This window comes from Phoxinus phoxinus, assembly GCF_949152265.1.
Source record: "Phoxinus phoxinus genome assembly, chromosome: 9".
NCBI classification, from domain to species: Eukaryota; Metazoa; Chordata; class Actinopteri; order Cypriniformes; family Leuciscidae; genus Phoxinus; species Phoxinus phoxinus.
The window spans coordinates 1,687,666-1,714,656 of record NC_136884.1 but is presented as its reverse complement, the minus strand read 5'-3'; the positions used below and the strand labels follow the sequence as shown (position 1 = coordinate 1,714,656).

Sequence of the window (26,991 nt, the reverse complement as noted above, 5' to 3'; positions counted from 1 at the left end):
TTATACATTCTTGTACTGAAGCAAATACAAATAAAGTTATAAATAAAATAAATAAAATAGCGGCCATTTATGTTAATTTGTTATATATTTCCCTTTTTTCAGTCCTATCATGTACTGCGTTGAAAGAAGCTCCGCCCATCTGCTCTCATGTCCCCGCCCCTTTCCATTGAATCTTTTGATGTGCGCTCTGATTGGCTGTTTTGAACCGCGAATCCCTCTCAACTGAACATTCCAAGTCGCGTGGAGGAAAAGCAACCGAGATTCAGCTGATGCGCGCCCACGTACCCACGCGCGCGCCCCCCTGCCTGCATCCGCGGAGCCAAACGTGGATCAAACTCAGTCAACTGAAGAGAAAACAACTAGTGAGACAACTAAACAAACACATTTAACCCTGGTGAGTTTAATCGTGTTGTTGTTTTTTCAATCCAAACCCTCGGAAACCAGTCCGGAGTTAGTTAGTGAGAGGTGGGGGGGCTTTGTTTTTCTGAAGATTATGCTTGTTTTAAAAGATAATTTCCTCCAGAAAAGGAAATAAAATGTCAACAAACCAGACTTAAGTGATAAAAGACGGTCTCTGTTGTTTATATTTGGTAGTTATACTAAAAGAGGAGGTTTCAAGGAAGTTGCATGACTTTTCCATGGAAAATGCGTAATGTATTAGCCTACTATGCATTTAAAAATACAACTCGCATATTTGAGATTATGATCACATCTTTATGGTTTGAGTTTCAAAAATATACAGCTGTGTGTCTTTGTATGTGTCAGTGGTGAGTGACAGATAGACATGTTTCTACATGGACAGTGAAATTGCCCAAACATGTTAAACACTGCCCCATATTCAGCCATATGTCTCATTAAAATGGCTCATTATGAAGCTCATCTGAGTATTATACTCCCTGCTTTTAGAGATGTGTGCTGGATATACACAGATGAGGGTAAAACTGCAGGTGTTTCCTGATGGGAACTACATCCATAAAGATTTCAGCATGTCCTTGAGCTCTGGCAGGGATTTCTGTTTATCACCAAAGACTTTCTCCGTCATGCTGAAGTGCTGTTAACAGATTAAATGTGCCAGAAAAACATCTCAGGAAGCTGAATTATTCTTTTGTGCTGTGTTGTGAATAACTATTTATGGAGTAGACACTTTTTATAACACAACTTGCAATGACAATACTATGCCGCTGATATTTGGACATTTCAAAATGGATAATACTATAGGGCTGGATAACCCCAGTTGGTAAATCTCTATAATATTACATTTACATTTATGCATTTGGCAGACGCATTTATCCAAAGCGACTTACATTGCATTATCCTATACAGTCATTTATACATAGGTATGTGCAATCCCCTGGGATCGAACCCACAATCTTGTGTTGTTAACGCAATGCTTTTACCACTGAGATACAGGAAATCTCATATTAAAGAGTTAATTCACCCAAAAATTAAAATTATCCCACAATTTACTCACTCTCAAGCCGTCCGAGATGACTTTCTCCTCTCAGCCGAACACAATCGTATAATATAGGCTATATATATATATATATATATTTAAAAACTCCTGGCTTTTCCAAGCTTTATAATGAGATTTTGGAGCCCAAGAAAGTGCATGCATCCATCATAAAAGTAACCCATACGACTCCAGTGGGTTAATAAAGTCCTTCTGAAGTGACGCGATGTGTTTTTGTAAGAGAAATATTAGGGCTGTAAACGATTAATCGCGATTAATCGAATCCAAAATAAAAGTTTGTGTGTTTACATAATTTATGTGTGTGTATTGTGTGTAATTATTTTGTATATATAAATACACACACATGCATGTATATATTTAAGAAATTTTATTTATTTATATATAAAATAGTTATATTTATATATAATATAAATCATATAAAAATATATGCAGAATATAAATGCAAATATTTCTCATATATATATACATGCAGCATGTGTGTGTATTTATATATATACAAAATAATTATACACAACACACACACATATATTATGTAAACACGCACTTTTATTTTGGATTCGATTAATCGTGATTAATCGTTTACAGCCCTAAGAAATATCCATATTTATAACTTTATAAACCATAATCACTGGCTTCCAGTGCAAGACATGCATTTAGAAAATATGTGAATTTATTTTTATTTCATGCCGACTTTATTTCCCGTTGTTGTTATGTTTGTGTGAACACTAGCACATGTAAGCCGGCCCAAAAAACACCCAATTTCTGCTATTTTTCCGACCATCTGCCTGATACGTGGCATCAGGGGGTTCTTGGGGGGGGGATCCTGAAATAAATGAATGCTGGGATTAATTTCCCATGATCTCTGGTGCACATGCTGGTCATTGTTATGAATCTTGGATTACTGCTCGTTTATTAATGACCCAGTAGCAGATGATTAGTGGGTACGGGGGGTGCAGCGGACTGTCTGGTTAATTGTTAGTGTCTTATAACATGTCATTGCATCACCATGACATCGGCTTCTGTTTGCATTATGCCATTGAGTATCGCCATTGTTTTCAAGTGCCTGTGTTTCCTTGTTAGTCAACTTCTTCTTTAGAGAGCTGCCTGTACTGGTAATATGTATTGGTCTGGTATTTAACCATTTTAATATTGGTCATCAGATACCATGCTCTCAAGTAGGGCTCTAAACGATTAATCGCGATTAATCGAATCCAAAATAAAAGTTTGTGTTTACATAATATGTGTGTGTATTGTGTATAATTATTTTGTATATATAAATACACACACATGCATGTATATATTTAAGAAAAAAGTGTTATTTATATATGAAATAGTTCTATTTATATATAATATAAATCATATAAAAATATATATGCAGTATATAAATGCAAATATTTATCAAATATATACATGCATGTGTGTGTATTTATATATACAAAATAATTATACACAATACACACACATATATTATGCAAACAAAAACTTTTATTTGGGATTCGATTAATCGCGATTAATCGTTTAGAGCCGTACTCTCAAGATAACGATATCAGCATTAGCCATTATAAATCTAGCCTATACTAGTCTGGGCTGGATTTCCCCAAAATCATCATAAGCCTAACTAGATCTGATTGGTTTCTATGTTATATGTTTTTGGGTAATGCAGCTTTGAAAAGTTGTATGCTTTAGTCTGGATATTTTATTTCTGAGTCATTGCGGTGAGGTCATTGTTATGGTTGATCAGACCGTCAGCTTTGTTTTGGTCAAATGCTGCTTTGTTTTGTAATTGTAGAAGCATGAGAAAGTATTTTTCTTCTCTTCTTTTCAACGGGGATTATGATTCTCTAAAGCCTGTTGTGTCAAGTTTTCGACCCCTGTCTTGGCAACCAAATGGTTGCATCTCAAAACCCAGTGATCTGCCTAACTAGACAGAATTCTGGGTAATTGTAAGTATGTTCGATAATGTTTTGGGCATCACATTATGTGTCTTGGAAGTTGGAAATATGGAAGCTTGTTTCTGGTACAGAATAAAAAATAAAAAAGGTATTTTCTAGGTATGGACAACGATTAATCGCATCCAAAATAAAAGTTTAAATCATGTATGTGTACTGTGTATAGGCTAATTATTTTGTATATAAATACACACTCACAACATATGCATATATATGTTTAAGAACTATTTGCATGTATATATTTATACATTTATATTATATATAAATATAAATATTTTATATTTAAATAACAACATTTTATAATAAATATATACATGCGTGTGTGTATTTATATATACAAACTAATTATACACAGTAAGTACACATACATATATTATTTAAACACAAACTTTTATTTTGGATGTGATTAATCGCGATTAATTGTTGCCCATCCCTAATTGTGACTTTTTATCTCACAATTCGGACTCTTTTTTTCCGCAATTGCTTGATATAAACTCAGAATTGAGTTATAAAGTCAGAATTACGAGTTATAAATTCAGAATTGCATGATATAAAGTCACAATTCTCAGAAAAAAATATTTTTTTCCCCCTCAGAATTGGACTTAACTCGCAATTGCAAGGTTATATCACTCGGAGAGATAAAAAGTCACAATATTTTAAATTGTTTTATTGCGTGGCGGAAACGAGCTTCCACATGATGAATGCACATGATGCTGTCTAGGTAGGCAACTCACAATAGATTTCAAGATGCAGCCGGTGTCTCTTGCTGAATATACTGAATTTGTCTTACTGCAAAAGTTCATTTATTTCAGTAATTCAACTTAAAAGGTGAAACTAATATATTATATAGACTCATTACATGCAAAGTGAGATATTTCAAGCCTTTATTTCTTATAATTTTGATGATTTTTGCTTACAGCTTATGAAAACCTTTTCACAATATTCTAATTCTGAATGTGGGGTTTTCATAATCTGTAAGCCATAATCATCAAAATTATAACAAATAAAGGCTTGAAATATCTCACTTTGCATGTTTGAGTCTATATAATATATTAGTTTCACCTTTTAAGTTGAATTACTGAAATAAATGAACTTTTGCACGATATTCGAATTTTTCGAGTTTCACCTGTAAGTGTCTCACTGTTTATGTTTAATTGGGGTTATTTTTTCCCAAATCCTGATCCTTATTTTTATAATTCATTAGAAGTGTGCGTAGACTGATCCGGAGCTTGTGGCAGGTGTACAAGAGGGGTTTTAATCTGGTGTACGGGGGATGGGCTTCTGACCCATCCTCTCCTGGACCATTAATTCTGTATGTGTGTGTGTGTGTGTGTGTGTTGAGACGTCTGCCTACTAATGAAAGCAACTGACAGGCCAATTAAGATCACAACCAAAACCACAAAAGAGCAGGAAGAGGAGGGGCTTTGATTGATGGCCGGCTTTTTTGGGACCCATGTGCGAGCCACTGGTGCACGTATACAAACACACACACACACACACATGTGCCACGTGTCGACTCGCAGCGTCTGAAGCGTGATCCTCTTACGTGATTATGTGATGACCTGAGGAACCATGTGGACACCCCAGCCCTCGCTCCCTTTGTGTCTTCGCATTTAATTAAAGCAACAAATCGACTGCATCTCACACACACGTTCATTATAGCGGATTACAGCGTTCGAGCGCTTTGTGTTCCGCCCAGCCTCATTTCTGCAGGAAAAGTCACTCTTTATATTGTCCTGTGTTTGTGGGTGTGTCTTTTATTAGGACGCCGTTTATACGAGCAGATCGTCTGCTGAGAGGTTACTCATGCTTTTATCTGCTTGTGATTTGGACTGAATGTAAAATAATTTAATTATGTCATCATTTATGTAATGTTGTTTCAAATGGAACAAAAAAGGAAATTTTAATGCACTTTTCATCAGTGTTTTCAAATTCCAACAAAGTGTCCAGGGACTGTTAAGCTACATAAAAGTGCATTTCAAAACCAATCCTGACTCATGTATACCTTATAAAAAATACAAATAGTGTTGTTAATTTTAACACACTCACAATTCGTTGCTATTTTTCTGATACTTTTTTTTATTTTTTTCTATTAGAAGTTTGTTATTGTCTGCTTTTGAGAATCTGTTACATTTCATATTCTTTTTCAGAACAGGAAATATGAGATTTGGGCTGAAACTTTCAATTAGTCGTCTTAAAAAAAAAAAAAAACAGTTACAAAATTAGAATCCTCTCATCATGCATCATTTCAAATGTTTCCTTTGATCTTCCATGGAACATAAAACCGAAAGAATCAATAGAATTTTCACACTCTTTTCTGTTGAAGTGTTTTAAATGTTCTTTTCGGAATCTTCATTATTTGTTCTGATCCTTTGAAGTTGCTATTAGTCATCGTCGTCTACTTTTAAGAATCCGCTAAATAACTGCGTGTCTGAAAAAGGATAATTGCATGTTTTGGAACAACTTAAGAGTGAGTAAATTATGACAGATTTTTAAATTTCAGGGAGGAGGAACAACCCTTTTCCTTTAAAGAGACGCAGTGGATTTGGTTGTAAACAAACGCAGACGCGTGTCCGTTAGTGACCGACTCTTTCCACCGGCCGTTGGAGGAATGTGGCCCTTGAGACCCGGAGCCACACGGACCCACTCCATCAGTTCTGTGTTGTGTGTGTTTTCTGCCGCTTCTCCTCTGCGTGACATTTTGTGGGCTTGAAGTGCACAGAAGACAGACTTGATTCGAGCTCGCATGCTGTTCCTACGGTAATTAACTCCCGCTCTCTGTGGCATTTTATGTCTGGCCGAAGAGAGAAAGCCATTGTTTGTTCTCTTGGTGCACTTCAAAAAAATGTCAGATTCTTTTGTGTGCTGTCATGGAGGAGTTTGTTGTGAAGGACTTCCCGAGCGATCAAACCTTGGACTGTGTGTGTGTGTGTGTGTGTGTGTGTGTGTGTGTGTGTGTGTGTGTGTTTGATCGAGGGGGTTGTAACAATAGGGCCATTGTAAATGCTTGGCTGGGATTGGATGGGGGGTTTTCTGAGCGACTTCATTAGTCAATCTATCTTTCTCTCACTCTCTCTCTCTCTCTCTCGCCCGCGCTCATATCCTCTGTCAGCGAGTTGTTGCAGGAGTGTGTGTGTGTGTGTGTGTGTTGGATCTACTGTGTTCAGGTGTGCCAGGTGGACTTTCTGGACTGGATTCTTCTGAGTGTGTTTCTCAGGTGAGCGTCTCTCTGTGGTCTGATGGAGATGATTTGAGGTTTTAGGATTCACATGAGCTTGTCACTGACAGCGTGTGTGTGTGTGTGTGTGTGTGTTTAGTGAAAGGAAGCATTTGCTTTGTTTCCTCAGCTGTGCTTATGTTGACTGAACTGTCTTAATCTTGCTGCCTGTCTCTCCTTCTTTCTCTCTTTGTTTTTCTCTCTGGTATTTGGTCACAGTGATTTAGATTTTTCCTCATTCCTTATTTGATAAAAACATATTTTAACAATAACCTGCTTTTGATGATTGTCCCAAAAGAGTTTGACAAGTAAACTGCAGTGTGTGTGTTTCTGTTTGCAGGAAATAACTGGCGCGTCTGTTTCTCTTTCAGAATGTGGACGTGAATCTTTCTTGTAACTAATGATGGCGGTTCAGGCTGGTTTGCAGGTACAATTTATGCCTTTTTATGTTTTATTTATGTGCTGTTGCATGCTTTTTGAAAAGGCGGGACAAGATCCTGCATCTCCACAGATAGTTTGTATATGCTCCGGCTCATAGTTTGAACGTTTACTTTTTTTCTTTCCTTTTTTTAGATGATTTTTAACTTTTGCTTCTGCTGAGATTTGTATGGTTTGTTTTACACCATCCCGCCTGTATCACAACTGATGTGTAATCCAGCACGTGTGCATCTGTAATTATATCTGATTTCATGTGTGAACTGACCAAATTATGTAATGCCGGATGCATTTGAAACTTGTGCATGTGCGATTGAACACACCAGACTGGCCGGGGTCGGTGTTTGCATTGAGTTAGCGACCGAGGCAAAGATTAACATTGAATAAAACTTTAGCAGAGTTGAGCTGGCCGTAATCTGCTGTGGAATTATAATCTTGGACGTTTTATGTAATATGAACAGAACAACCCATCATGCAAACACTTTCCTGTTTAATTAGTCAGGCTTTGTGCACGAGCAGAAGAAACGTGTGTGTGTGTGTGTGTGTGTGTGTCCATATGTGTGTTAGTAGGAGCCCGAAGCTCTCGCTCGCTCTGTTCCTCCTGGGAGTTTGATGCATGTGTGGGAACGACAGGATTCATGCTCATTAAAGTAGCAGTGAGGTTATGGGATTTCTCTTGGAGTGGCATGCTTGTGTTGTGTGTGATTTTTTAAATGTGCTTTAGTTTTTCAGTCATTCCCAACACAGAGGTTGGATTCAGGCTCCTTTAAAGAGGTGTGTGTGTGTGTGTGTGTGTGTGTGTGTGTGTGTGTGTGTGTGTGTGTGTGTGTGTGTGTGTGTGTGTGTGTGTGTGTGTGTGTGTGTGTGTGTGTGTGTGTGTGTGTGTGTGTGTGTGTGTGTGTGTGTGTGTGTGTGTGTGTGTGTGTGTGTGTGTGTGTGTGTGTGTGTGTGTGTGTGTGTGTGTGTGTGTGTGTGTGTGTGTGTGTGTGTGTGTGTGTGAAACAGATGTTCAGCCTCAGTCTCTAAGGGGCCGCATGAATGTGAGACAGAAATGAGATTGTTAGTGGTGTTTACTAAAGCATCACTATTAGTATTGCTCATACTCGAGGTTCAGGGTTTGTTTAAATGCTTAAACCCAAGTATTTAACTTAAAGTGCAAATAAAGTCTGTTCACAAAACGTTTTTTTTAGTGATGCATCATTGTTTTTTTTATACCAAAGTTTTAATTTAGCTGAGAATACTTAACTAATCTGATTTTTTTTTATATAATCAACACTCAAATAAAAAAGATGTATATAAACATTTAAATTGCAGTTTTGATATCAACATTTTAATGATACTAACAAGCTATGGACATTTGAATGGTTTTCCTGAGGTAAATGTAACGTGACATTGCTGTTTTAATGACATCTTTTCCTGGTTGAAATGATAACGAGACATAAATGCATTTCACTAAATTGTACTTTATCTTTCAACATACACTCTGATGTTCATACACGTTTATTTTGTGCTGTAACTAGTAGTAAAGAGATCGGTTCGTGACGTGGCTACTGCGATCTGCCACTTTAAAGAGCGTCAAAACCACATTTCATCATAAAATTGACAGAATTTGAAAGCTCAGACTTTGTTAAATATCAAAAGTAACATTAGATGGCAGGCGCGCCACAAATAATGTTTAGTGAAGTTTTGTTCACGCAAGAGAGAGAAAAAAGCACAGACTAAAAGATCTCGGTTCATCAAAATGAAGATTGGTTGAAAATTGGAAACCAATATATGATCAACCCGGCGCTAGTGTCCACAGAGCTGACATGCTGACCGCATGAAATAGACATTAGCTGTTTTTATCCGAAGTTGCTAATTTAACTTATGCACAAAATTGGAATATTGCATAAAATAAAACATTTGCGAACAAAGTACCGTTTAGAATACATCATAAATGACTAGCGCCTCAGAGCGCGCAGACAAAACGCTATAAACTCTGTCCTGAAATCCTGCGTTTGGATGCCTGGCGTTTGGGAATGCACTCGTGCAAGACTCATTTCTGAGGTCATTTTACCCAACAATCCTGATGACCGACTCAGGCATTGCAGAATAGCTAAAACAACATTTAAAATACTCTGCAATGAATGGAATGGACTTTATGCACAACTGCACTACTTCCTGAACTTTAGCCAGCTCCTTTGTTTCCTGTCTTCCATTATTGGACAAACTGATTAATCCAGGTGTGTCTGATTATTGTTGGTCAGGCACACCTGGATTAATCAGTTTGTCCAATAATGGCAGACAGGAAACAAAGGAGCTGGCTAAAGTTCAGGAAGTAGTGCAGCTGTGCATAAAGCCCATTGATCTGCAGGTTAGTCCAGTTATGCAATAATAGTTTCCAGTTTTTTTGCGCATCATGGGACTTATTTGGTAAATGTGTGTCCATCATAGTTTATGTGCGTCTTATCAGATAAAATGAAAAAAAAAATTTGTTTGCATTTTTAGAATTTATGAACATCTTGGCATTCCATCCAGCAATTTTTTTTCATGCAATATCCCAAAATTTGCATAGCAATAGCTAGATGGAAACATCACTAATGACAGTCAAAACGCAACATCGGAAAAAGCAAATGAAACGTGTCAAGTCATCTTCATTTATAGCGCTTTTAACAATGTACCGTAGATTGTTTCAAAGCTGCTTTACAGCGAAAAACGTATAATTTAAGGTAACCGATTGTTTCGGCTTTATAGCGGTTCTTGAATAATGTTATTTTCCAGCTAAAGTTAGTTTTGATTGATTCACTTCCGTCGCAACGATCATTAGTTATTAAATTAGAGACCGCTAAGACGACACCGTTCTCTCTACACAGACTTTAAACGCGAACCTGTGAGAAACACTGATGGCGCTCACGTGCGCATCAAGAATTAATTCTATATTTATGTGCGTTTGAATATATGTGCGCATGTTTATAATTCCCTACAAACCAAGCCTAAACAAACTACTTGTCCTGCCTTGTTAAAGTTTCGATCATCCCTCTAAAACCGTTTCCGCCAAAATCAGAGAATAAGGGTTTTTTTTGTTGCGGTTTCAAAAAAGTCTGTGCATCACTAGTTTTGTCTAAATGTTATTGTGTTGAATCTCTCTCCTCCATGTGTAAGTGTGTTATTTGATTAGTCATGCTTGTTAGCTTCACTTTGATGAATGAGTGTTTGCTAAACTGTCCTGATTTCAGCAGATCTTTCCGGAGAGGGAGCGTGGAATCCGTGAGGGGTCATTGTGACAGTGTGTGTGTGTGTGTGTGTGTGTGTGTGTGTGTGTGTGTGTGTGCACATGCTGATCTGTCTGCTCTTCCTCTTTCTGTCTCAGGCATGGTTCGGCGAGAAGTTCGATGTCCCGTTGCAAAGCCCTCGCAGCCTGCGGTCTCCCCGTCCCGGCCCAGGTTTGGCTGATGTGTTCCAGTATGACCAGTGGTTGTCCGTGCGACACGAAGCAACACTGGTGCCCATGCAGGAGGATCTCGCCATCTGGCTCAGCGGCATGCTGGGTAAATCTGTTCACGCAAAATAAGACGTCCGTGACTCGCTCACTGCATCAAAGCTAAGAATCACTGCCATTATTTGCCTAAACGCCTCTTCTTTTTGTCAAATAACTGAAACCTAAAGCCCCATAAATCAAGCGAAGAAGTGTGGGAAACGACGTATGCTCTGTACACCGGTGACATACGACCCCGGAAACAAGAACTCAATCTCTCAGTCTTTGTGGGATAATAGAGGGTGTTGCCCTTACCTGTCTGTCTACATGCTTTACGCGGGCCAGAGGAAAAAGTGTCACCCGGAAAAGCTTGTTCACCCGTAAACCTGTTGCACTGTTTGCTGCTTTTTTTGTTCATTAAGTCCTTGTAATCCCATAGTCCTCTTTCAGTGAGGAATTTGAACAAAATACTAAAATGTGACCACACTGTGCTTATCGATCTTATCCATTTTCCAATGACGGTGCTGACGAATGCCCTGTCACAAGTGTGCATTTTATTTGTTATATATTGTTTGTTTTTTTGTTTTTTAAATCTTTTTATTGGAGAATCAAGGATGTTACATTTTACAGGAAATAAAACAGTTCTCCAGATTCATTTTATCTTAAACTACTAAAACCTTATACACCCCCCCCCCCCCCCCCCAAAAAAAAAAACCTTAATGGCAACCCTTCACCCCCATATTTTGACAACATTCTGGGAAAACAATCTTTTTCTATTTTGTTTGTTACACAGTACTTCAAAAAAGTTTAAGGATCTACACATTGAAAACAAGCACACAGCTGCACGCCCACATTTCGACCCCAGTTGATTAACAGGGCTTTAAACTCAGTTTCACAATTGTCAGTCAGGCTACTCAGTTCCCACTGAGGTGATTGACCATTGATTTGAATAAACATATATAGAAAAAATAAAAAAGGAAACCGAGAGAAGAAATAATAAATTGTAAAATATAAAGGAGTCTCATACTTCAGGCAATACTTTGAGATTCTCAAAATATGTCACAAATGGTTGCCATTTTAAGTAAAATTTCTGGACGGACCCTTTCAACGTGAATTTAACTTTTTCTAGTTTAAGAAAAAATAAAACATCACTTAACTATCCGGCTACCGCTGGTGGAGTAGCGGATGTCCAAACCAATAAGATTCTACGACGGGCAAGAAGTGATGTAAAAGCGATAATGTCCGATTGGTCATATATATCGATTTTCTGACCAACACATGATGGCATAATGATGCAAAATAAATTGCCTGATTTTTATTTTTAAAAATATATTATCGGCCAATACGTTTTTCTGTTTGCCTGATATACTCATTAGAAAAGCTCTTTTTCGTTCTTCACTTGGGGGTATAAAGTTCAAAATGCCTTTTCAGCAGTTAAGAAAGCATCTGATCATAGTGATGTGGATGTTTCCACGCGCTCTGCAAGTCGGCACTCCTGTCAAGTCACGTTACGTTTATTTATATAGCACTTTTATTGAACGTGAAATCAGTGTAGGGGTGCACGATATATGGAATCAATATCGTGATCGCGATATCGCGTTGCCCGATATTATATCGAAAGTCTCACGATAAATTTGCGATATTTTGTTTGATGCGTCCGACATGCACCTCTCGAAAAATACACGTCGCTTGGTAGCGTTGCATTTCCCCCCCGACTCATTTCCTGGTTCTCCTTCTCCATAAACAACATACAATCAAGGAGAGGGTTAACTTTTCATGCTACAGATTTCCCACAGTGGTCAGAAAGAAGACACTTTGTTTCTCTCAATATGACTCTAGTCGCTACTCGCTCCAAAGCTAATCGCCGTCACTCTCTCTCTTCTCCCTCGCTCTACCACACAGTCCCCACACACACACACACACACACACACTTGCCGGCTCGACGCACGCACCAGCGCACAAGTATAAACATCAGTCCACTTCATGTGTTTTCTCAGATCGGATAGCTCTCTGATTTATCAAAACGATTGCATGTACACCTGGTCACATAAATGTGTTTTTGCAAAACGGATATAAATCCGATCTTCAATTCCCGCGCTATATGCAGATTTAATGTCCACGTCACTGAAAGCAACAGTTATGAGCTGCATTTTATTGATCGTCAGCTAAAATTTCTAAATCAAAGACCGCAATAAGAGAGAGCGGCAACAGCCCTGGTAAGATCATTTAATTTCTTTACTTTTAATGAAGATGATTGTGTGTTAAGCGGCTGCGACTTACTTTCACTTTGATTTGCGATAGTTTGCACGTTGGCTTGATGAATCGATGCTCCGCTTCGGTGATGTGTGCTGCAGTAGCGTCGTCATATCTGGCTATAACACGACATATAGCCTATAACACGCTCTCACACGTTTAATTTTTGGAGTAAAATGTACATGTGGTTTCAACAACCAGATGCATTTATTACACTTGTCCAGTTTCGTCTGGAATGCGGCCCAGACCTCCAGAAGTGGTTTGAGCGATCGGAATTGAAATATCTAAATTAATATCGATATCGCAATATTCATTATCGATATCGCAATATCACATTTTTTCAATATCGTGCGTGCACCCCTAAATCAGAGTCACTTTCAATTAGAATTACAACTTCAGCTTTTACTATAAAGCAGCTCTAGTGTGTTCGTCTGACCTCGAAGCACTGAACAGAAGAAATGATTTTCACATCAAAGTAGGCGGAGCCTCAGAGCCACACCTACCTATTACATCATCACCACATGGACCAATGGCAGTTCGAAGGCGTTTAACAGCTAGTGTAAACTTTTCCAGAAAGTTTGCTTTGGCAAGCGGTTTCAAACTCCCTCAAATAAACTCCAAACTAAACGTTTTGCCCCGATTTTGTTCGAAATTAAAATTTTATTTGATTTTGCTTGAAGTATATTGAGGCCTTAAAGGGATAGTTCACCCAAAAATTCTGATAATTCTGTCATTTACTCAAACTCAGACTGATATCGGTCCAAACCTATAAGACTTTTTTTTTTTTTGTCTTCGAAACACGAAGATATTTGAATGAAATCTGAGTGATTTCTGTCCCTCCATTGACAGTCTCCGCAACTACCACTTTGACGCTTCAAAAAGTTCATAAAGTAAATCATACAAACTAATCCATATAAATCGAGCGGTTTAGTCCAAGTTTTCTGAAGAGACTCAATCTGTGTTTCGAAGATGAATGAAAGTCTTACAGGTTTTGAAGGACATGAGGTTTAATAATTCTCAAGTCAACATCATGGAAACAGTTTTCTGTTTTTACAGACGAGCATGTGAAAGCCGAACGCTTCATGGAGGAGCTGGACAACGGCGCCAAACTGTGTCGTCTGGTTGGAGTTCTTCAGAGTAAAATCCCACAGGATTCAGAAACACAGGTGTGTGAGGAACATGTATAACTGTCTGGCAGCGCAGCTCCCGTAACCGCAGGGCTGTTTGGTTGTAATTCCCGTCTGTGTTTTGTTAACAGATTCCCTCAAAGAAAATCCACTTCAAGAAAAACGCCTCCCCTGGATCGTTTTTCGCCCGGGACAACACCGCAAATTTTCTGTCCTGGTGTCGTCATATAGGAGTGGATGAGACGTATCTGTTTGAGTCTGAGGGTTTGGGTAAGAAAACCAGTTTGAGAACTTTTGAACAGGTGCAAAAAAAAAAAAAAATGTGAAAGTCTCCACAACATTAAAATTTCTGTCATGCTGGATATCTCATGCAAAATCTTCTCCAGATAGCGGTGCATTAAACGTATCGTATTAAATATATATATATATATAACACCGCATACATAAATATATATATATATATATAATAACACCGCAATTTCCCCTTGGGGATCAATAAAGGTTTTCTATTTAGAATTCTCAATATAGAATTTCAATTAATTAGAAATGCTTTTTGAGTGTTTAATTTAACGTATTAAAATGGAATCCAGAAAATCTAAACCAGAAAACATAAAAGAAATAAAACTGATTTCATAGATCTGCTTGCTGTGATACATGATTATTTGTATATGCATATCACAAAATGTGATTTCACAAAATTTGTGAAAGTACAAAATTTATTCTATTCTATAATATATATTAAACAATGTTGTTTACATTGTTGCAACAAAACCTTATGAAGTGAAGCGATACTCTGCTTACTGCCCTATGTTTCCACAATTCGGGAAACGCGGATGGAGTTGCGAAATCTGGTCATAAAGGAATTTACTGTATAATACAGAATGTCACCGAATTTGGCAAAATTTGGATGGAAAAAAAAAATCGAAAGTATGCCTGTGACCAAAAAAAAGAAAAAAAAGTCAGTTTGACTTGAAGAAATGATGACAGAAAAAATATTGCTATTGTACTTTAGAATGTACTTCTTAACTTTACTAATAATAGTTAATAATAACAATTTATTACTCATAATTTTTGAATGAGTATCATAATTTTTCATCCACATTTTAATTTCAACAGCAAACCTTTTTTATTACTTTATCATCACAATTTACTTGTGGTGCTTAATGTATGTTACAGAAAAATTAAACCAGAAAACACAGAATTTAAAAATACATAAAAATAAAATATTTTTTTGGGGGAAATGGTAACAACACTTTACATTTTTAAATATGAATTGTAAAATATTTTGAATGCATTATAAGATCTCATGACTAATTGATGTCACCACAGTTATAATACATTATAATACTTAATGTACTTTTTCATTATTACACCTTTAGAAAGTATAATTAATTAAAATGTATGACGAACAACCCATTTCAGATGTAACAAGGAATCTGCAAATATTACACTGCATTTTTACTTTGGTTACAATTATTTATGAAAAGATTATAACATACCTTTATAATGCATTATACATAAAAGTTACCAGAAATAAATCTGATTTCATATATATATCGTTAATGATGATTTTTATATGAGTATTGTAACAAAAATGAGACTGAACCACTGTGTTGAGTGTTTGCCAGCGTCCGTCAGTCTCTCGCTGTAGTCCATTAGAACAGGACTTTAATCATGTTGGCTAAATTAATGTGTTTAAACAGAGACCGGCGTCCGTCTGTCCGTCCGGTGCTAGTGTGTCTTCCTCTGAGCCGTTTACCGGGCCGTAATCGTTTCAGAGGATCTGTGGCCGTGCACGTCAGTTAAGCTGCGGCCCCGAACGTCCTCGGCTCGCCGTAAATCCCCGATCTTAATGAGTGTGAGGGATCTGGGGTGTAAGTCATTAACCTGACGGCCCTGAGACTTTGTGTCCTGAGGAGTGTGAGTTACTAGTCCATGTGTCGTAGTGCATTATGGGACGGGAACTGGACGAAATCAAGTTTTTGGTTTCGAAAAATCATCTTTTTGGAGTTTTAAGCCCTGAAAGTATGATTATATAGTACTTCTTTTTACACGATTTGAAACTTTAAGGCAAGACAGTACAGGCAAAACCATTTTTTTTTGCTTCCATAATTAGTCGTCTTTTAGATTAGTGGAAAGAAAACATGCAAAATAGACATTTAAGTGTTTATTTTATTGCACTTTATTTATTTGTGTCTAGATTTTTTAGTTTGAAATTTTCACTTCAGCACCTTTACATTCACCAAACTTTAGAGATTTATTCCCATTTATGTCTTTGTTTATAAATCATTTGGTGAAAATATTGACAGAATTTGATTACCACGTTTTTTTTTTTTTTGGTTATACATTTGTTTTTAAAACATAATACACACATTAAAACAGTTAGTGTGGAATTACTGACAAAATAAAACTCGTTTAATAGGACACTATTCTATTTTAATGATTTTAAAAAAAAATTATGAATTCAATTAATTAGACATGCTTTTTGAGTGTGTAATTTCAAGTATTAAAATGGAATCAGAAAATCTAAACCAGAAAATATCAAATGAAAAAAAAAAAGGAATTTGGGGAGAAATAAAACTGATTTCATAGATCTGCTTGCTATGATACATGATTATTTTTATATGAATATCACAAAAATTTTGCATTTTTAAATGAATAAAGCCTTTGTTTGGCTATTTAAACATAACATTTCAGAAAACTTGTAATACAAATCAATTTTCTTAACGTACTGTGATGAATCAACTGGGGAAAGTATGGTGATTTTTTTTTTTTTTTTTTTTGCTCTCTCTCTCTCTCTCTCACACACACACACACACACACACACACACACACACACACACACAGTTCTGCATAAAGACCCTCGTCAGGTGTGTCTGTGCCTGCTGGAGATCGGACGGATCGTCTCCAGGTAAGTCGAGCGGCTCTGATGATGATCCCACAGGTGACAGATGTCTGGTTGTGCTTTGGGGTCAGAGGTCGGGGCAAATTTACGTGGATTTTACAGGATTACAGTGGATTGGTTCAGTGCTTAGAGCAACTATTGTATATTTTGTGTCCTAGAGAATCTAAAACCGTGAATTTATAAAGCGTTTCAAGAATAACACAACAATCAAGGATAATGTCTAATGTGAAGCTTTATTTTGTGATAATTATCATCTGATTGTGATTAATACGTACCTTTTAAATTCTGATTTGAGTTTTAAATGTTTTTATGTGAGAAAATCACAATTTAATGGTAATTATACACAAGTATATGATAGCATAATTAACAATTATATTGTGATCAGCTGGTTAGAACAAAAACTCAAATTAAAAACAAGTTTATAGGGTTAGTTCACCCAGAAATGTAAACTCTGTCAGTAATTACTCGCCCTCATGTTGTTCCCCGTCAGACTTTCCTTCATCTTCGGAACACAAAATTATTTAATTACATAATTGAAACTTGCCGGCCCAGAAAGTAAGTAAAGACAATGTTTCATTGTTCAAAGTACACAACTTCCTTACTTGAGTAAAAGTACAGACACTACTGGTCAAATATTACTCCGTTACAAGTAAAAGTTGTAAAGACCGATGTTTACTTAAGTAAAAGTACAGAAGTACTCATTTTTAAAAGTACTTAAGTATAAAAGTAAATGTCAATGCATTGTTTTATTATTGTTGCATGTAATATTTACAGTACCTTATGCCTCTGAATCTCTGCCTGCCGACCCTCATATCAATATCACATGTATTTCTAGAACACAGTTCCAGTCGTGGGATTGAATAAGTCACTTAATAACGTCCACAATGGTTTCGGACACACAAACGGCTGTTCCCATTTTTTTGGCTTTTAGTATGAATATGTCAGCCTTGTTATCTATAAGCTGTGCTCCAAAACAATGACAAAATGCACATTTAGAAGACCAAACCCAACGTTGAAAATTAAAATCATATTGATGTCAGAATCCAGTGGCAGATTGACGTTAATCTCCAACTTTGGACAGACGTTGTATTGTGGATGAATATCGGGTTGATGTCAGAAACCAACATCAGTCGAGTTCTGACGTCAAGCAGACTTTCATTTCCAACCAAAATCATCCCTGACGTTATACTTTCTACTCAAGGACCTTGTCAGAAATGTAGTGGAGTAAAAAGTATGATATTTGTCTTTCAAATGTAGTGAAGTTAAAGTAAAAGTTTCCAGAAAAAATAATACTCAAGTAAAGTACAGATACTCAAAGTGTACTTAAGTACAGTACTCAAGTAAATGTACTTTGTTACTGTCCACCTCTGCCGACCAGAATACTTTTTGTGTGCAAAAAACAATAAAAAAGTTCAACAAAAAACGTGAGTTCATGTAGTGTAACAACACAGCCTTCTGGGTTGTACGTCAGAACGGAGGCTCACTATTGGCCAGCATCACACACATGACCAGCGTCGGCCTGGTTGAATAAAATCGTTATTTTTGCACACAGAAAGTATTCTGGTCACTTGATAAACTGAAGGTTGAGCCGCTGTAGTCACTTGAACTATTTTAAACATTGTCTTTATTAACTTTCTGGGCCGGCAAGTTTCGATCCCATAGAAGCCTATGGAGGAGTGAGACACTCTCAGATTTAATCACTAATATCTTCATTTGTGTCCCGAAGATGAACGAGTCTTACAGGGAACAACATGAGGGAGAGTCATTACTGACAGAGTTTATATTTCTGGGTGAACTAACCGTTTAAGAATACAGTATTTGCTGGTAGGCCGGTCTGTTGACAGGTGTGTTGTGACTGGTTCAGGTATGGGGTGGAGCCTCCGGTTCTGGTTAAACTGGAGAAGGAAATTGAACTGGAGGAAAGTCTGATGATGACGGATCCCTCTTCTCCGGTGAAAACGTTCACCGTGTGCTGTCAGCACGGAGCGCTGTACCACGCTGTGAGTATCACACATTAAACCACCAACATTTACTGAGTTTGAGTTTTAGGAGCCACTTTAACTCCTAAAATCTTGTTGTGTCGTGGACAAAACACATGTCAGACCACACGTTGCTTCCCGACCAGTCATCCCATGCCGACTCACACACACACACACACACACACACACACATTCAGTCACACACATACACACACACTCAAACGCACTCACACACACAAACGCACTCACTCACTCACTCACACACGCACACTCACTCACACACACACACACACACACACGCACACTCAAACTCAGTCGCACACTCCCACATACACACACGTGCACACACACACACACACACACACACTCACTCACTCACTCACATGTTTACATGCATGTATTTCATGTTTGTTCATTAACATGCACTGTCCCAATCAAAAAAATTTTTTAATTAAAATAAAATGAACTAACTGAGATAAAATCAAATCTAAAACTTTTTAAACTTATTTTAAGTTTGCCAAGGCAACATTTTTCATTTTCATTTAGTTTAAGTAAATGCTGTAAAATAACTAAAACCAAATAACTTAATAAAAACGATTTAAAAAAATTATAAAAAAGGCAAAATTACAAAAAAAAATTGCTTTTAAATCGATTAATCACGATTAATCGCATCTAACATAAACGTTTGTTTTTGTGTGTGTGTGTGTATATATATATATAACAAACTTTTAATGCTATTTAATCGATTTGTCAGCACTAATTAAAATGAAAACAAAAAAAAGTAAACAAAATCTAATTGAAAGTATTACCAAAAACTGTCTATAATATCACTGGCATAATCTGAAATATTGTAAATATATTGTGATTTTGATCAGATTTGTTAGATGAGGCTCGGCGTCTCCAGTTATCACACATCTTCTGTTGAGTTTATTATTGTTAGTTGAGTGTGTAAACAGCAGCTGTTGTTTAGAGACCTCATGCTTCACACGGGGAACATTTTTGCCTTAAACTCTAACAAGTTCAGTGTCTCTGGGCCAAATAACCAGTGGGACGCCCTCGGGTCCTGGGTCTGGAGCTCTGAGCAGTTCATGCACAATCTGCAAACTAGCAGTTATTTGTCCATACTGCAAATGAGTGAATTTGTTCTTCTCCTTTCGTTTGTAGGATCGTGCGGACCAGGACGACCCTCCCTGTAACTGCTCGCAGAAGTTTTCCATCGAGTATCTGTCTGAGGGACGCTACAGGCTCGGAGGCAAGATCCTGTTCATCAGGGTAAGAGCAGCTTTTATGCCTGATTTTACACAATTACACGATGTTTTTGTCTGTTAGGATAGTCACTGTGTCAGATTACGTGATTTTGACTTGTAAAATCTTGTGTCGTGGACAAGAAACATGTCAGACTACATGTTGCTTTCTGACTCACACATACATACGCACTCACTCTCGCACGCACGCACAAAACACACACACTCTCTCTCGTGTTCACTCACACACACAAACGCACACATGCTCACTCACTCTCGCTCACTCACTAGCAGTGTTGGAGGAAATGCATTACAAGTAACTTGAGTTACGTAATCAGATTACTTTTTCAAGTAACTAGTAAAGTAACGCATTACTTTTCAAATTTACAACAAAATATCTGAGTTACTTTTTCAAATAAGTAACGCGTGTGTGTGTGTGTGTGTGTGTGTGTGTGTGTGTGTGTGTGTGTGTGTGTGTGTGTGTGTGTGTGTGTGTGTGTGTGTGTGTGTGTGTGTGTGTGTGTGTGTGTGTGTGTGTGTGTGTGTGTGTGTGTGTGTGTGTGTGTGTGTGTGTGTGTGTGTGTGTGTGTGTGTGTGTGTGTGTGTGTGTGTGTGTGTGTGTGTGTGTGTGTGTGTACATGATGTTTATTGTAGTTCTAGACTAAATGTGAGCATTTACTCGTCTCACTTGCACAAAAAAATATTAAATATTCCTCAAAATGAATATAAAATCAGTGAAATGCAGAATCAGAATACTAAGCAAACCTCCAATAACTAAATATGTTAAATAAAACATACATTTTTATGCATTTAATCTCACTTTATTGATCAATGTACTTGCTTCTGACCTTTTGTGTTATAAAAAAACAAGCCCAGCCCAGGTGGGAAAAAAAAGTAACGCAAAATGAACGTAACGCATTACTTTTCTAAAAAAGTAACTAAGTAATGCAATTAGTTACTTTTTAAGGGAGTAACGCAATATTGTAATGCATTACTTTTATAAGTAACTTTCCCCAACACTGCTCACTAGCGCACACACACTCTCTCGCGCTCACTCACTCACTCACACACAAACGCACACGTTCACACACGCACACATGTTCACACACGCACACTCTCTCTCGCGCGTGCTCACTCACACACAAACTGCATTTAAAGGTGTAGTCTGTAAGAATGACAACTAGTGGTCGAAATAGGTACTGCAGTCCAAATTTTAAAATATCAGAGATTGTCGTTTCTCCCGCCTCCTGCTCCTCAGACTCGACGGCGTTCACACGGGTCGCCAGTTTGAGACACGCAACAGGAACGATGACAATGAAAATTGGCAACATGCAGTATCACAGACCAAAACAAAAACACACATGCCAGCCTGGAAACACACATTTCAAAGTAAAATAACTGTCTGTAGAAGTGTTGTTCAGAGAAACGAGTATGTGAACTTAGCATGTTTCCTCAATATATGTAAACATATTATGGTATTTTTATGCTTTAGTAGAGTGAAAAAGTTACACACAGCACCTTTAATCTCTCTCTCTCTCTTAGATGCTCCATGGGAAGCACGTGATGGTGCGTGTCGGTGGAGGTTGGGACACTCTGAAAGGGTTCCTGCTGAAATACGACCCGGACCGCGTGCTGCAGTTCACGACTCTAGAGCAGAAGATTCTGGCCTATCAGAAAGGCCCGTCCGGCTCAGGCTCCGCCCTCAGCGCACAGCCACCCACGATGGACCCCATCGCAGCCGTTAACCTCCTCCCAGAGTCCTCCTCTTCATCATCATCATCATCATCAGTCTCCACGACGTGTGTGTCCAAACCCAACACGCCCACACCGCGTGTCTACGCCCAATCGCCGGCATCCACGCCCTCCATGCCTCGTAAGACTCCCGCACCCAAGAAGATCTTCCACACGCCTGCTTCTTCCCCGAAAAACACTCCGCTTTCATCACCCATCCCGAAAAGAATCCCAATTCCTCCATCAATCCCGACATCTCAGAAACTCCCCGGCTCAAAGACCAAACTGCGTCCGCGCGGATCTCCATCTCAACCGCGCAGTCCCGTCTGCCCCGAACCGACCTGCAAACTACCGAAACCTTCAGCACCGCCTCCTCAGAAACCTCCAACCGGACCCGTGCGCTCCCGCCTCGCTCAGAGACGCCCTCCTTCCCCCGCGTCAGGACGCTCAGCCGACCCTAAACAGACGATTCCTCTCACGAAACCCTCTAAGAGTAAATCTGTAGAGCAGAGCCCAGCTGGACCTGGCCAGTCAGGCAACGCTAAAACAACCCTCAGGAAACCTTTAGCTAGCAGTAACCCGCCCACTGTTAGCATCCCGCTCAAACCCGCGAGCACTTCCCACAAACACACGACACGGACTAAACCCGGCAGACGCGAGGACCCCTACTTTGAGATGAACAATAAGAGAAGGGTGAAGAACTGAGAATTCTGGGATATATAGTCTTTTTATTATGTGGGCTGAGGGTCACACATATTTAATTTGATTTGAATGAAAAAGAGGGTGTGTGTGTGTGTGTGTGCTGTAAATTTAACTGTGTTGTATGTTTTTGAAAGATTGAAAATAGGTTTCTAATAGGGCTGTCAAATTGATTAATCTCATTTAACATTAACATATATTTATTAATGTGTATATATTTACATGCGCACAGCCGCACACACATTTATATAAGCAAATTTTTATGTTAGATGCGATTTAATCAGTTTGACAGCACTAGTTTCTAGTGATGGAAATCATGAAAACTAGACTTTAAATACAGTACAACCTCATTTTCATTCATCAAAATTCAATAATCCATAACTTTTTTTTTTTTTTTTTGCATCTGTCAAAACATTCGCTTCATTTGTGCCATACTAAAAATCGCCTCGGATGCATCTTACAGGAATGAACTTTTTTTTTTTAATTCTTCTTTTGCTACTGTAATTATGATTATTTTAGCTAAGAGGTTATAGATATGTTTAAAATTATGCATGGTTACAAACTCATATTTGTGTTTAATATCTGTTACTCTTCAAAGTCTGTTATATGATCTGATGGTGATCCACTGATAATGTATGTCTTCCTTCTGCACTCATAACCAGCAGAATGTTGCAGTGTGTGTGTGTGTGTGTGTGTGTGTGTGTGTTTACACTGATGTGTGTGTTCATGTATGATGCGCTGTGGGCATTCAGATCACGTGATACTGAAATACACGTGTGTTCTGTTTCCAGTTCATATTTACATTGAGAGCGCCTTACATAAGAGACATATGTAGATGGAAAACCATGACAGCCCATAATATGCAGGAACACATCTCTACGGCAACCAAAGCTAAAAATTCATGTTTGAATCTCAAATTGCGTCATTTTTAGAGCACATTTTAAACTCATTTTTAGAGTATTAGGGTTTTTTGTGCCTTAAGTTTGATTGTTGGAATATATGTGCGTGTGGTTTTATTATCAGATGCCCAGGAATAACTTTATTGGGTTAGTTTGGCAGGTACATGTGGATTAATGTGTGTGTTTTTGAGTTGGTCAAGCAGCCAGCTGTTATTATCTGAACTGCTACCTCCTTTACTACTGATGCCCATAAACACCTGAGCTTTTATTATCACACAATGCGAAATATTTTTCATTTTAACCAAGAGTTGTGGTGTATACAGAAAGGTTATATTATTATAAAATATTAATTTTATGTGTAATGGTTTTTTTGGGGGGGGATATGGTGATTTTAATTGTATTTTTGTGTCAGATTGTGTATGAGAAATTCTTCCAGCACTTTAAGAAAATGTTTGTTTTGAATGTAGTTTGTTCTGTTTGTTTGTGCTCAAATAAAGGTCTATACAGTGTTTAACTCCCTGCATGTGTGGCCCTAGTACTTGAACATCGAATAATTCATTCAGAATAACAGGAAAGTGTCATTTTAGTCTTAATTCTTGTACTGGCATTGTGTACATTTCAGGATAATATTACTGGGAAAATATTACTGGAAAAAAAAAATCAAAGCGAAGCAAGTTTCCATAATTTATCTATATTCTCCTGAGACCCAGGCATAGAGTGTGTGTGAATTTCTTAGAGACCATAAAAGTTTTATGTTTTGCAGTTTTATGATAATATTTTGTACTTAGAATTTAAATCTGATTAATTTTCAAATTGCTTGTTACAAATAAACATCAATACATGTCCACTGTTGAGACACCAAGACATACAGCTTATCAGACACAAGTGAATAGGGAAAGAAATTATATATCAAAATTTAATATGGAAAGAAATGATACATCAATATTCCTATGAAAATGTTGCCAAGTTATTACTACCATTGTTACACTTCTTTTTTAATTACATGTTGCCCCAAGAACATAATATGCAAATTAGATTGTATATCATGGGAAAATCCATTTATTTTCAATTCTTTCCAAAAATCCATTTTTATTTGTAAAAATGTTATTAGTGTATCAAATCATTTAGTTACATCTTTCATAGTTGAGAATCATATTAATACAAAGTTTGGTTTAAAATTGTCGATAAAACCTAAAAATTGATTGGTAAACAAAACAAAAATGATCATGCCATTTTATTTTCTTAATAACTCAGTCCTTGTGTCTTCTATAGAGGTCATAGCATAAAATATGAATAAAAAATCTCCAATTGTTTTTTATGCTCCAAACAATGTAACGCCACACACATTTATTTAAATAAAAATGTATATTTAAAACTAACTTTACCAAAAAAAAAAGGATTTCTGGTTCTCAGGAGGATCTGGTTCTTCATGAGATGAACATATTTATAAATTTCCATTACATTTCCAGGCCTGTACATCACAACTGTAAAATCCCCTTTATAGTGATATTGCCGTGAAATGGGTTTTACTACACCAGTAACTGCACCATTCTCTTCTCTATTATAATCTATTTAACGACTTAAATCTATAATGCTTCCTGATATAATGAGATTATAACATCATTTGTGTGGAAGTGCTGCATCCTAGTGGCTAAAAGACTAACTACAAGCTGAGCTTTCAACTACCTGATTTTTCTATTAAAAAAACGAATATTATAAATGTGCAAAAGATTTAGTTTGTATTACATTACATCATTGCGCTTTTTTTACTACTCACTGTAAATGTATTTATTTAATTCAACCTTTTATTTATTTTAATCTATTTATATATTTACTTTAGTTTAATCTCATTTGTTTTACATTTTACACTGCTTTCCTTATTTTTATTTATTAGTTTCGTTTTATCAAATGTATTTATTTAAATGTATTTTATTATATCGAATGTTTTTATTTATGTAGTTATTTTTTATTTTAATCCAATTGTATTTATTTTAATAAATATACCTATTTATTTCGTATTATTTAAAATTGTATTTATTTAAATAAACAAATTTTAATCTAATGTAATAATATTTTTTTATAATTATTATTTTTTGTTTGAATCAAATTTAGTTAGCTTAATCTTATTTTAAAAATGTGTAGTGCTTTTTCCCAAACCTTTTTGTCCCAAAGGTTGAGTTTACATTAAGTCCCTAAATGTAAAAAACAACAATATTGAGGCCAAACGCTTCAAACGTAATTAATAACGTGTTTATATATTTTAATAACGCTATTAACACGTAATTAAAGTGTATTAATAATAACGTGTTTATATATTTTAATAACGTTATTAACACGTAATTAAAGTGTATTAATAATAACACTTAATGCAGAATTTTTCGATTTTAAACCACAAGGCGGCGCACTTTCCCACTATTCATATAATATCTCCCTGCTCGTCTTTCCCATAGACTGTAAAAAAATAGGTCTTTCCCCCACAAAACCTTCATAGCTGGCAAAGACTGAGATATAATAATTCTGTTTTAGTCGTGCATCCTTCAGATTATAGACTAATACTAGACAGATTAGGTGGACAATCTGGTACAGTGGCTTATGTCTAATAACTCCTCTGATGAAGCAGGTTTTTGAGTTTGCTGAAGTAAAGCTGCATGTAGTTCAGGCTTTAATGCATTTCAATGTGCAATGGTTGCATGACTTTTCAAGTCTTCACGGATTTATAAAAATCATTTAAAAGAGGTTGCACTCACAAAATAAAAATTGCTAGCCGATGGAATACTAATCTGACTATGAGCTGATAATATTTATCAATTTCCATCACATTTTGAACGGCACCATTTTAAAATAGCTACCGATAGTTTTAGGTTTTCCATCGCCTTAAAAATCCAGTACATAAATGCATGGTTCGCGCAGATGTGCATATCCAGCTGGATTACTTAACATACATAAATATAAATTTTTGCAGATCATAAAACATATTATTAATATATAACAAATAAATGGACACAAACAATTCTAACCGATCAGAACATTAAACAGCAAAGACTCTAGATAAAATGACTCCCTATCAAGTTTATTAAGTGTTATTCAAAATGTGATATAAATCTAATCTAGTTTATAATGTGCCTTCGCTCGCGCAGATCTCGCGCCGCGTCAAACCCAGAGCGCGCGGACATTATTCTCCACTCTGGCGCGCGACGGCACAACATATCAGCACGCGCGGCGAAACGCATCACCAACTCGCTCAAAATATCGTTAGAAAAATAAAATTCCGCTTTTTCGGACGGTTCTTATCGTCTGCTTGACAAAATGGGGTCTTTCGCGTCGAGCTCCGCCATTTTGTGGCAGAATAACTTGCGAGAGGGGTGCGTGTAATGGTTGAATGTAGTCACCCCGTGTCGTTTATATCCGCCCGGCGGTTATCACAAGGGACCGGGAGCAAATAACTGTCCATTTACTGTAACAAAGCGCAGATTGTACTACTTTAATTGCAGACACCACGATGTAACTTAAGCTAGCAGTGAGCAGAGCCAGATATGTGATGTTTAGCAACAGACTGAAAGACTTATGCATTTCATAAGTCATTATATTACATATTATGAAAAATATTGGATATATTATATTCATTATG

General features: G+C 37.0%; 1 protein-coding gene across 2 annotated transcripts; it reads left to right on the top strand.

Moving 5' to 3' along the window:
• Positions 1-197: 197 nt before the first annotated feature.
• Positions 198-23,885, top strand: gas2l3 (growth arrest-specific 2 like 3). Of its 2 annotated transcripts, none has more exons than XM_079623160.1 (9): positions 198-394; positions 7,009-7,064; positions 10,422-10,599; positions 13,836-13,945; positions 14,038-14,176; positions 16,754-16,817; positions 18,676-18,811; positions 19,955-20,062; positions 21,577-23,885. In XM_079623160.1, the coding sequence occupies exons 2-9, from the start codon at positions 7,038-7,040 to the stop codon at positions 22,468-22,470; spliced, it is 1,656 nt and encodes a 551-aa protein (XP_079479286.1). In that variant the 5' UTR covers positions 198-394; positions 7,009-7,037; the 3' UTR covers positions 22,471-23,885. The 2 variants fall into 2 exon arrangements, with proteins under 2 accessions (XP_079479286.1, XP_079479287.1); XM_079623161.1 differs by lacking the exon at positions 198-394 and adding an exon at positions 6,515-6,637 and having other exon boundaries at positions 21,577-23,879.
• The last annotated feature ends 3,106 nt before the right edge of the window (positions 23,886-26,991 follow it).